The sequence below is a fragment of the Gasterosteus aculeatus genome, chromosome X (assembly GCF_964276395.1).
Source record: "Gasterosteus aculeatus chromosome X, fGasAcu3.hap1.1, whole genome shotgun sequence".
Lineage (NCBI taxonomy): Eukaryota > Metazoa > Chordata > Actinopteri > Perciformes > Gasterosteidae > Gasterosteus > Gasterosteus aculeatus.
In genome coordinates this window covers 10,326,883-10,340,189 of record NC_135698.1, presented here as the reverse complement: position 1 = coordinate 10,340,189, position 13,307 = coordinate 10,326,883, and the positions used below count along the sequence as shown (strand labels likewise).

At 46.3% G+C, this 13,307-nt stretch overlaps 1 protein-coding gene across 1 annotated transcript; it reads right to left on the bottom strand.

Moving 5' to 3' along the window:
- Positions 1–47: 47 nt before the first annotated feature.
- Positions 48–2,854, bottom strand: LOC120809848 (F-box/LRR-repeat protein 14). The gene has a single exon (XM_040163966.2). The coding sequence runs from the start codon at positions 2,044–2,046 to the stop codon at positions 835–837; it is 1,212 nt and encodes a 403-aa protein (XP_040019900.1). The 5' UTR covers positions 2,047–2,854; the 3' UTR covers positions 48–834.
- Between the last annotated feature and the right edge of the window lie 10,453 nt (positions 2,855–13,307).

Genomic DNA, 13,307 nt, shown 5'->3' with positions numbered 1-13,307 from the left:
ATCAAATAGTTGGTAATGCCGTTACAAATTCTACAAGCAAACAAAACTGAAACATATTTGCCATCTTTATTCATAAATATCACTACTGTATGAATATAAAACAATCTTAAATTACTGCTCTTTTAAAAACAAATACTCTGGCGCTATCGTTGGAAGCTCCTCAGGAGACAGGCCGCTGATAAAACAGTTTTAAAGGTATTGCATATCGCCATGGCAGCTGTCAATCACTACACCTTACTGTAGCTGTGTGGATGAACCTTTGACAGAGTAGCATACTGGAACATCTGGTACATACTTATTTCCTCAGGAATATGAAACATAGCCAACTATACACGGGTCAACGAAGAACGACGCGAGTGATCCACCCACTTCAATTTGAAGTACAATTTTTTCACTCAATACAAAAAAAGAATTTCGGTTACACAAATAAAAAGATGCACGAGCCCAAAAAAAACCCAACTTTCTATCAAAAATGTGACTCTTAAGAGTTAAAATGCCTAAACTATTATTCTGCAATGAGATTTTTTTTTAAATATCTAAATCTCCATTGGTATGAGAGTCACAAAAATATGCACTGTAATTTAGTATTCAGCGATAGTAGGCACTCCTGTGTTTAATGGGTGAGGTAGCTGGATAGTAAGAACTGGACACAGGCTGCAAAGACGATGCACGGACGAACGCGAGACGCAAACCAAGAGTGGAGTATTGCAGAGGAGGAGAACAATATTCCAGTGATCAATGCGGAGTCCCCCCCCCCCCTCCTTGCTTGCTTTTAGTCACAGTATAGAAGGTAAGATTAAGAGTGGACACAGACAAGTCAATGAACGAGAGCCTTCACCTCACTCTCTCGCTCTCGGTCATCTGCCACAGTCCCAGGTTCAACACTTTAAGGCACGGCAGCTGCGTGATCCTCTCCAGACCCCTCTTGGTGATCTTTGTGCAACCGTACAGGTCGATGCCCGTCAGCTGGGTCAGGTGGTCCGCTATCAGCTCCAACCCTTTGTCCGTGATCCTCACGCACTGCCCGATGTTGAGGGTCTTGAGTTCGTGCATCTGGCGCACCATCCTGTTGATGCCGTCGTCGCTGATGTGGCAGGAGCACAGCGACAGGGACTTGAGCTGATACAACCCCTGGGCGATGTAGGCCAGACTCTGGTCTCCAATCTTGTCACAGAAGGAGACGTCGAGCCCAGAGAGCCGCAGGGAGCCCATGGCCAGGTGCATTATGCCCGTGTCGCTGATGTTGTCGCACGACCGCAGGTTCAGGCTGCACAGGTGCGTCATGTGCGACAGGTGGATCATCCCTGCGTCCGATATCCCCCCGCAGAAGCTGAGGTTGAGCACTTTGAGCTTGTTCAGGCCCTTGGAGACGTGCTTCAGCGAGAGGTCGGTGAGCTTCTGGCAGTCCTGCAAAGTCAACTTCTCCAGGGACAGGCAGCCCTCCGCCGCGCTGCGGGTCATGCCGGACAGGTGACCGATGCCCACGTCGGACACGTGCCTGCAGCTGCGCAGGTTAAGGCTCTTGAGGCGGTGCAAGCCCCAGGCAACGAGCAACAGGCCGGTGTTGGTGATGTTGCTGCAGCCCCCGAGTTCCAGCACCTCCAGGTTTTTGAGGTACTGGGCAATCCTGCCCAGGCTGGAGTCGGTGATCTGCTTGCAGAGGCTGAGGTTCAGCACCCGCAGGGACGGGATGTCCTGCACAAAGGCGTGACCGAGCCCGTTGTCCGTGAGGTTGAAGCAGCCGCACAGGTTAAGGCTCTCGATGTGCGGCATCCCCTGAATCACGTAGCTCAGACTTCGCCTCAGGCTGAGGATCTGAACTTTTTTGATGCCCCTGGTCTGCAGGCTGGGGAACAGAGAGGGGTTCGCTCGCCGCAGATGGAGCTTGGCTTCAACCCCCCTCCACACGGACTTGTGGTAGGACGCGTCCCTCCAGGCCGCGCACACTTGCGCCACTCTTCCTTTGTCTTTTACGTCCAGATAACTGAAAATAATGGCCAGGATCTCCGGGAAAAGGCACGATATATGCGTCTCCATTTCAAACATGGCTGCGGGCTGACGGCTTTTAGTCGCAGCGGTCGATCGGCGGCGACGATACTGTCGTTGTTGGCTCGCCGAAAACTCGCCTGCCGAAAGTTGCTGGCTGGCTCGGCGACGTTAGCTAATGCCAGCTAGCATTCGATCGTGCTAACTTTAGCCAGTTAGCTCCGAGTGCGCCGTAACAAAAACCCACCCATCATCCACGCATAGTATCATCCAAGCATAGCATTATGATCAATAAAAAAATAATGCCACGCGATGTCCTCCCACGGTGCCGTTATTGTATCGACGAGCGGCCGCAGAAGCGGGGAACTCGTAATATTTACCTAGCGGGCTATGCTAACGCGGGCTATGCTAACGCTAGCTAGCCTCGGCGTAGCGCTTAGCCGCCTAAACTTGTGAAAACACGAACAACATCCCGATTACGAGCTGCCCCGCAGGCCACTTATCGGTCCCCGCGACGCGTCGCCGAGCGTGTCCGTTAACCCTTTTCCGTTCGGCGGAAACTTTCCTCCACAAAGCCGCTAGCTCGCGCCGAGGTACGTGCAGGGCGCCTTCACCTCCCGAGGCATCTCCAGCCGCGTCGGTCGGAGCATCCCGGACCGCCGCAGATGAATAAAAGCAGCACTTTTCGGGTTGTAGCGAGTTCAGCGGCTCCTAGTGGGAGTAACACGCACGGTTACTGTCACGCTGCTACGGGATCCACCGGGCAGCTTGAATAATGCAGCGGTGGCAGTGTTTTTAAGGGCTTTATTCTTCTTGTATGGCGTCTGATATAAGGAGGAGAACGACGCGTTAAACAGCAAACGCGAAGGTTCATTCGCTTGTTTGTTGGTTGTTTGTATGCACCGAAAAGCGATCGCAATTAACGTTGCGATTTTGCAAAACACCAAGCACAAAGGTATTGTGTTTTTTCAAATAAAAGATCACAAAGAAATAATTAATGAAGGGGCGAGTCCATCCAAATATATGGATGCTGACACTGTTTGATTTTACGCGCAAACATACAGATGAGAAACCACCACATTCCGCTTTTTACTGCCCCTCTGCTGCACTTGTTAATGTGTGCATGCGTGTGTGTGTGTGTGTGTGTGTGTGTGTGTGTTAGTCTATATTTGCACACACGCATATTCCCCAACTACCCATCTGCATCCATTTAGCTGCACCTTCATATTCTCAAAAATATATGGACACATTTTAATATTAGAATATATATATTTCTTTGCTATTTTACAGGAGCAAAGCACTGAAGAGCCACCAGCTGCTCATGTGGTTTCTTTAAACCTCAAATCTGGCCAGTTATGTGCAAATCAACCATTAAACAGTTAAGTCGACAAAATGTTCTAAGAACCAAATGCTCTCAAAATAATAAATAAATCTATTCTTACGTTTTCGTCCTGCCGATCCTAATTGTATGATGTTCTACTTCCAATAATCCTTCCATTCATAATGTTTTGTTATGTTTCATAAATGTGTCAGTTAAGACAAAGAACAAAAGCAGAAGCATCACAATAAAGTACTTTTGAGTGTTTTAAATACAGGATGGTGGGAATGTTTCCGCTTCATGAAGTGTTATTTATCAGTAAAAACATTAAGCTGCATTTTGAATGGGAATTGGTCAAAAGTTGTCTTTATCATTCCACTGCGGGGAAGATGACGCACGAATAGGGACAGACTTTATATCAGGCACAATAAAGTCAACCTTGAATTCTGCAGTTTATATTTTATTAATGTGTTTCATACTTAAAAAAAAACTTTTTGCCAAGAACTGTTATTAGCTTCCAGTGACATGTGCACAATTTTACAGTTTATTACTATTCACCAATTTTTAATTGAAAGTATTATAATTGATGTATGTTATTGTGGTATCAAGTGTGGTATTAAATGACAACTACGATCAAATTAGTTTCCACATTCACACCAACGCAGAGACAGGTGCATCTGCTCAAGGACTCGACTGTGTCACCCGCCTTCCTCTCGTGTGCTACTTCATGTGCATGTCTGTGACCTGGCACGCTGCCCGGAGTCACTGCAGCGAGGGTTCACTGACCTGCTCCCCTCCGGCTGCCGGTAGGGCGCACGTGGATTTATTTGGGCTGTGTAAAGGGACAATGGGCGTTGGGATGGGTCTCAATGTTCAAACAAAGCATACTGGGTTTGCACACAAACCGCAAAACAGATGAACAAAAGGTGAACACAAAAACATAAAACACACAACACAATGCAAATACAAAACAGACCATGTTGACTTACTGGGAAACTTTAAAAGGACAAAACCACGGTTAATGTTTTTAGTGACACCCGTGCTTATCAAGTCAAAATGTCTGCTGTGAAAAAGGCCAGCGGCTTCGCGTTGCTTATGCCATTTTTTGTATTCTTTATGTACTTATTTATTAATTTTATACATGCGCATACATGGAACTGTTCAATTTTTCATCTCTTATTCCTGACAAATTCTTCTTTTCCCCCCCTTTGACTCACTCATAATTATAATTTAAAAACAATAGTGGAGAGGTACAGGACTTGCATAGAAGACGAGGAGTGACACCACATCACAAAAACAACAAATGACTACAAAGATGAATATCAAATAGATGCTACAAGTAGCCTGCAACTGTGAAGGTCAATAAAACCTTCACAGTTGGTGATGGTGCTATTTTGTTTTGCTAGTTGGTGAAAAAAGTTGTTTTGTCGTCATGAAATAACCTTATATTTGTTACGCTCAATGATTTTGATGTGTTTGACTCAAAATAAGTAAAAGTGCTGATCGTATTCCATTAATCTCTTTAATGGAATACGACTTGTGACAACCTGCAGGAACTGTGCAGTACACGAGACCTTCATTTTTTAAAATGTCTCATCTCTGCGCGATGAGCTCAGCATCTGGCCAGCAGAGGGCAGCGGAGATCTGACAAAACATCAAAAAGACAAAAGGCTCCCACTGATCACTCCACGTCCAGTTTTTAGATCATCACCACTTCAAACCATCGTTTGCATACAAAGAATAAAAAGAGACGTTCTTAAATCTTTCCTTTGCATAATCAGACAACGGGATCTGAAAAAAATGGGACGAAGGATGATCAAACGGACACAAAGAGGTGGTGATGGGGACCGGAGATGGTTTGGTGCACGGGGAGGAAAAGGAGAACTAAAGACAAGTGAGGGATGGTGATTCCCCTCTCGGCCTCCCCTGTGGCTGGACTTGTCTCTGCTAATGACCCTGTCTGTTGGCTCACACAGACAGATGGTGAATTAACTCCAATTAGCCCACTCTCACCAGATCTCCTCTGACAGCTCACCACACACACACACACACACACACACACACGCACGCACGCAGATGAACCCATAAGTAATCTGCAGACCTGCAGCCGTTGTCTTAGATTATGCCCAAAAAATCAGTTTTATCACTTATTTTTAAAATACATTTGACATTTGAGATCGGACATCTCAAAACACTCGTGCTTTCTTTATTTCACGCAAACATGAATAATCTAAACGGCTTTGTGTTGAATCATAAGGGAAATGTTTGGTTGCAGATACATGTTGCTGAACAATAGAAACTGGTGAGTCACATATTGTCATCGTGGTTGACATGTGAACACTTTAACAGACGGAACCAGACACACCCACGCACACACACACCCCCATGCGCACACACAGACACACACACACACACAGAGTGCAGAGACAGTTCCTGCTGTGTGTGACTGTGACCTCCTGTCATTGTGTTTAGGGTTAGTGAGGTGTGACCGGTCATCATTCACATGGTGCACATTCTGTGACAGACTGAACTCACAAGACATATCAAACACAGCGTAGTGTGTGTGTGTGTGTGTGTGTGTGTGCGTCTCCATATAACTGTGAGTCAGTAGGATTGTGATTCACAGGACTAGAACGGTTTTCAATTCACTAAGGAGAAGCCGTCTCTTACAGGACACCACAGGACTCAGTGTGTGTTTAACAGGTGTCGTCCCTGCTGCTAAAAGGGCTCCATCTGGCTTTGCGGCTGGGCGGTCCCTGGTGACCCCTGACCTCTTCTGTAAGCCAGGTCGGCAGGTGCTGAGTCCAGGGGGCAAAGGTCGGGAGGTCAGCCACTACGCGGACGGACAGGATATCTTTATTGAATCCTACCTCAGGAACATGGCAGTCCACAAGCTTTCCTCTCTATATGAAGTGTGTACCTGCTGTCTGTGCTCATGCATGTTTGTGAGTAAACGTGTGTGTGTGTGTTTGGGCAGAGTGGAGTAATCCCTTTAAATCTCTTTAGCTGTTCTGAGCCATCCATACCATACAGAGCACGTGGGCAGTATGGAAAGCAGCCGTTTGTGGTGAATGTTGGAACCCGGCAGCACAGAGAGAATGAGAGTTGTAACACCAGCTGACCTCTGACCCCAAGCTCTGCGGGATTGTGCGGCGTAATAAAGTACACCCTTTGTTACGCCGCACAATCTCTCTGACTGTCTCCTGTGAAACGTGTGTGTTTGTGTGCTCCTCTTGTCGGCAGGAAACTGACAGGAAAAGATGAGTGTCACTGAATCGTTGTGTGAAGAGAGAGAGAGAGAGAGAGAGAGAGAGAGAGAGAACTGGGACGAATGAGCAGTGATCAGTGGGATGTGGGTTGAGGGCTAGATGTGTGTTTGAGTTACAGAGTAAAAAAAAAGCTCAACCCGAAGACAGAAGCACAAAAGATGGAGGATGGGTGAATTAAAGAGGAAGACTTAATGGTTGAATCTGGTAAATTATATATTAGGATTATCTCTTTTAACTGCTTTTAACAGTCTGTGGTTCTGTCATTTTACTCGCAAAGAACTCCGTCGGATATCAAGACACAAAATATCTACATCGGATTTTGATTGTGCTACTTGCATACACTTCTTGCCCAGGAGCGGTCAGATATAACCCATTATTTAGATGATTCACGTTTCATGTCAACAATGTTGCCGCTGTTTATGGGGATATTCTTAGTTCTTGTATCTGATCCTCCAGAATTTACTAATAAACCTTCTAACGAGTACAGGAAGCGACGGCAAAAAAACACCTATGTGTTCCTATAAAGGCCTTTTGTTTTGTGTATCCAAATCCCTGCTGTTAACCTGATAAGAAAATAGTCATTGTTTCCCCCCGTGATCACCAAAATTTCCCCCCAACCCCCCCAAAAAATACCCAATTTATGATCACACCGAATTATCTTTAAAACACCAGTGCTCGTGAGCATCTGCGTACGTCAGTTTAACGCGGACAACTGGAGTTTTCCAGCGTGTTGTTGTGGATCAATGGCTCCCAGTGGGGTGGAGTGCTTCATTAAGTGGTTTTTCATGCCGTGTGCCGCGGCTCCGTAAAGTGCTGCTGTCATCCAGACGTGCAGCAGACCTGCAGTGACACATATGCAAATAGACACAAGCACATCATTTTCTCTCCTCCTCCGGCGTGTTGCTCAGTGTGTGAACCCTCGGTTACAACACAGAGCCGTGTTTTTATGCTGCATAAATTAACGCTTTCTTGTATTTATTTATTTTTTCTTCCCCCAGCTCTACTCCCCTTGCATTTATTTTACCAGCGCTGCACTGTTGTTGTTGTTGTTGTTGTTGTTGTTGTTGTAGCGTGCCTTTTAAGGGCTAAGCTTTCCCCCTCTCCTCCCCTCTCTATCTCTCTCTCCCTCTCGCTTCGTTTTTCTCCCCTCCGGGGCTGATGTGATTTAAGGCTGTGCTTGAAGACTGAAGACCGGGCCGTTATCTGCCCGTTATTGATGCGAGCTGTAACTCTCGCCGTCCTCTCGCTCTACAGCCGGACTGCTGCTCTGGAAGGATGAGCGGACGGAAGAGAAGGAACAGGGAGGAGATAACACCGGGAGATTGATGGCCTTGCCCCGTAGTGGTCAGACGGAAGGCCGCGCGGTGTATTTCATGGATTTATGTAAAAACACAGCACATCGTCTGGAGGTTTCACTTCTCTCCGGCACCCCCCCCCCCCTTGCGGCTTTCACCCCTCTTGTTCTTCCAACCCTCCCTCCTCCTTTCCTATTTCCTCCTCTTTCACCCTCTCCCGCTCCCCACCTCCTGTATCCAATTGTACATTATGTAGATGTCAATAATTTAGCACGGGATTGAAGGATCCAGTGCTTAACAACAGGTTACGATCTTTGCTATAAAAGCCATAAAATATGCGTTTGTGAATAAAATATGATTCTGCCTCTTTCAAAGCAGCTGAAACCTGTCAAGATTGCCATTTGTTTTTTGACAGTATCGCGGTGAAGTGACAGTTCAAAAGCGGGGCTTTGTCTTTATCTTGGCAGGTTTTCAATCTTTGCTCTATTTCTGCACACCGCAGAGCATTATTTTCTATCCATTGTTTTGTAGACCGCCTTTCATCTCCAGGGCTTTGTTGTTTTTCTCACTCTCTCGCCGTCTCTCGCTCTCTCTCCCCCTCCTCCCCCCTTACATCGTGACTTCTTTTTTTCCTTCTCTTTTACAGTTTCATCCTGTGTTGTACAGTAACAGCAGCAGTGGACTTGAAGCCCATGAACAGCGAACGCATCGCAGCCCCCCCCCCCCCCCTGCATCCCCCGATAACCTGCATCATGTAAACCGCCTACAAGGAAATGCACGGGCACTTCCTTCTGCTGTTTTTATATCTTCTTTCACCCTTTGCTTTTCCTCATCCTTCACCCGCACACTTCCTCCTCCCCCTCCTCCTCCTCCTCCTCTTCCTCCTCCCCCTCCTCCCCCATCTCCTCCTCCTCCCTTTACCCCATGGGCCTGGGGATCGTTCCTTTGTTCCTGACATCTGTTTTGTTGGGTGATTAATTGAGATGAGCATGTGGGGTGAAGGCCTGTAGAGGGGGAGCTTGGACCCCCCAGGTAATGTGGATGAGTGTGTGTCTGTGTGTGTGTGTGTGTGTGTGTAAAGGTGTGTGTGTTAGCAGTGGAGCTGGAATAATCCTTGATCTGGTTAGTTAGTGACTGTCAGGATTCCCCCTCAAGAGCTCTGGCATATGAAACATGTGAATAACTCGATAGAATGTTTAAAAAAAAAAAAGCTTTCCCTCAATACAAATTCCCCTCAGTCTTTCCTCAGTGTTTTGATTCAGCAGTGCTGAAGATATTAAACGACAGCTGACTGAGAAGTGACAGCACCCGTTACGCACACCAGCATGTCAGATAGCCCAGCAGGCAAAGCTTTGATTTGCTGAAAATCATGACACAGTACGGGGACCAAAATGCAAACATCTGTTTGAAATTTTCAGTAAATTAGATCCCCGTTCGTCAAGCAGAGTGACGTTGATTGTTTGATTCCCTGCAAGCAAAACTGATCAACAGACACAATGGAGGTGGGCATGCCTTTACAATGACAATAAAAAGGAGAGTAATAAAAAATGCATTAAAAAAAAGATATCGGAATACATACAATAATTGATCATATTTTGCATATTTAACAAGTTCTTTACCAACCCAATCAGTTCATCGCCAACAGAATTATATTATGTTTAACTTCAATTAATATATTATTATTTAAAGCAATTAAGAGCAATAAGAGATAGTAGGCGTGTGTCCCTAAAGTCAAGATTTAATCTCAAATGAACGCGTTTAACATTTATGGGGATTAATTGGCAGCAATGGAATATAATATTCATAATGATGTTTTGATCAGTGAATAATTACCTGAAATTATGAATCGTAGGGTTTTTGTTTGCTTTGAAAAATACATTTGTATTTTACTAAGGAGTCTTTCACGGACAGAGCCTTTCATGTTTTGGGATGTGTTCTGTAACCTTGGATTGAAGTAAAATAATGGTATTTTTATTCATACATTTTAATATTTTGATGTAATTCATTATCCCTCAACCTCCTCCAACTACACACACACACACACACACACACACACACACACACACACACACACACACAGGAAGCACAAGCTGTAGTGAAGTGAACAAGGTGAAGTGAAGGATAATCAAGGACGTAACTAGCTAGTTACTGTACGAGCAATAAAATCTTTGCATGTAAGAAAAATACTTATTGATCTGTGTGTCCTGATTTGGGTACAAAATATTAAAAACAACGTCTGAAGTAGTGATTCGTGATCCTTTGATGTCAGAAGGCGTCCGAAGGGACGGACATAGATTTAAAGGCCGGTTTAGAGGCCGGGTCAGAGGTCGTGTGTCAGCTCGGCGGCGAGGCCGGGGCCAGGAAGCATGCTGACAGAAATGTAAAACTCTGCTGCGGCGCTTTGCTCTTGATGATGGTGATGATGCTCATGGAGGATGGGTGGAGGAAGGGGTGGGGGGGGGGGGGGGGGAGCGTATTTTGTTTCCCAGTGGAGCGAAATCGATGAGGCTCTACGGATGGTGACATTGCGAGGGTGGGACCTGACTGGGCGAGAGGATGGAGGAGGCGATACATACAGAGATAATCACCAGATATCACCATCTGGGTAGACAGAGCGGGGCCAAACAAAGGCACACACTGCAACACATATCTCTCTCTCTCTCTCTCTCTCTCTCTCTCTCACGCACACACACACACACGCGAAGAGCAGTGTCACAGCAGCAGGCTAATTTCCCACTCAGTGTGTGTGTGTCATACATATAAATGGACAGATGGACAAGACAGACAGATAAGCATGGGTAACAAATTAAAGGCAAACTCCACCAGATTAACACATACAGTTCATTTAACTCGTCACAGTGGGAAGAATTCGGCAATGAAAACCCTTCAATGTTTGAAATGAAAAATAACCACGATGATGTCATTATCATTTATCAGAAAGCCGACCTTACAAACTACAAGTTTGAACTCGAAAAGGGAAGAGGGGTCAGGAGGGGTGAGAAGCAAAATCTAAATAATCACATGGCTACATTTTTTAGCCCAGTAAAATAGTCCCATTACAAATATATTAATGAGGAGGATTTTTAGATATAGATAAACACTAAAATATTGACAAAATTTTGCGCTCTACATTGTTGCAGGTTTAAGCTCGTGGCTCGACAGGTCATGAATGAATGGAGAAGCAACAACAAACAACAAAAAAGTTGAACAACAAACAGTTAAAAAGTTGAAAAAAGGTCTTAAGAGAAGGAGAGAATTGCGTGTTTTAGTGTCTCCGTCAGGTGTTGGTTCACCACAAGCAGCCAGAACAGGAATGCCATTTTTACAAAAGATATTCAGTCAATTAAAAAAATGACCTTATTACATGTAAAATGCAACCCATCATCACCATTATTTAATGGTTAATAGAAGAATGTTTTGCACACGGCATGAGAAACATCAAGCCTAAAATGATCAGTTGTACTGTGTACATATACTGACATATACTGACATACTGACGTACACACTGCTTTAACTAAATACACAGGAACACCCACAGCAAAAACTCTCACAACTACGAATACCACACCAGCAGAGTAATTTCCCATTCAGTATGTGTCGCTGTGATCAGCTTATACTTGCAGACAGATGGACATGAGAGAGAGACATAGACATAGAGAGGGAGAGAGAGAGAGAGAGAGAGAGGTGTAGATGCACTGGGACCAAGGCCCATTAACAGCCTTGATCAATGCTGCTCTGCATGTGGTGGGACGTGGGCTCACGTGTGTCTCAGTCACGTAACACGTGACAATGTGAGCGTGCAAGAATGCCGTGTTCAGGACAGTTTCACGGTCCGACCGGCACCAGACAACCTGAATCCAGTGATGAGCTTGGGGGGCCGCAATTGGGGAGACGACGACGGTGGGGGGGGGGGTCGCTGTGGAAACACAGGGTACTTTCTTCTCATTTCATCCTCGTTTGTTTGCACCATCACAAGTACACAGTCTGCATGACATAAAGGCGTGGACAAAGACACAGCGACCGAGTTCGCCAGTCCAAACCTCGGCAGCACTGCTGTTTGGGGTCTTTTTACTGAGCCTCCGGGGGCCAAGTCATAATGTGATTGTTCTGCCTTTTGGACCATTTGTAAGTGTTTCCGTAACAGACTAATGCAGACGGTGGTGTGGATTCAGTCTCATGTACCCAACAATTCCTGTCCCCGCAATTTTAGCTCACTTTTCTCCCTCTCTCTCTCTCTCTCTCTCTCTCTCCCTCGAGGGCACAGTGGACCCATCAGTGTCCAATCAAATCCCCGATGGTATGGAAGACACCAAGAGGATGATGAAGAGGAGAGAAGAAAGGATGAGAGGGATCGTTTGAAGGAAGCGTCCTCGGGTTTCTCTATACAATATGTGCATAATGACTTCCACTGACAATTATCTTTGATCCAACGCGAGCCACCCTCCGCCCCTCCACCCTCTCCACATCCCACCACCCGTCCACTCATCTCCGCGTCACTCTATCCTCCGTTCGGCTCTTCCTCGATCCACCATCTTTTAATCTTGCAGCGCCTCCCTGGCAATGACACCCCTCTTTTCTGGAACCGTCAGAGTGATTTAAGCAATGACAAATAATATACGTTTCGTCTAGTCAACACATACATGTGCACACACAGACACACACAGATATATATAGACACATAGACACCCCCTTCTATGCGAATGGATACAGAGTGACTGCGTAATGAGGCTCACTCACTCGGGGTCAGTGACCTCACTAGGGCTGAGATGAGGAGGGGAGGCTGTGTGGAGAACACATGAGAGGGAGGGAAAGATGAAGGGGGGGGGTGCTTTTTCTGGTCAACCCTGCCCCCCCCCCTCCCCACCCCCTATTTCTCTCCATTTATTTGTCATCTTCTCCTTTACTTGCCAGCAGCTGGAGGGCTGCATGTCTGCTGGAGAGAGCCGGGGGAAGCAGCACAGAGAAGAAGTGTTTAAGTGCTGACGGCAGCCCCCGGGGTGCTGCTGAGGCCGGCGTGTCAGCCTTATTCTGCCCCAGCATGCATCAGACAGGCAAATGATAGAGAAGCAAATGGACAAAGGGGAGGAGAAGTGGGGAAGAGGACGGGTATTCTTCTGTTTTCAAGACAGAACAAGAGCCCATAAGAGAAAAAAAAGGGAAACTGAGGAACGGGTGAAGCTGGTATTTCATTGACCACATCTCCCTTTGTCCCCTCCCCTCCGTCACCATTCGGTGATAGATTGAGGTAGACTGCTCGCTCGGTGACAGACATTCCCTCACGTTTCCACGGCAATGAGGTCAGAGGTGGACGCTCGTTATTGGCTGTTGTCTGTAATCATCACACATCGCGCTGTGTGTTTGTTGCTCCTCCTCCTCCTTTCTTGACCCACATGATCCCGGCTCCGTGCGGCAGGGCGTGACCCCCGGGGGGCCAAAGGG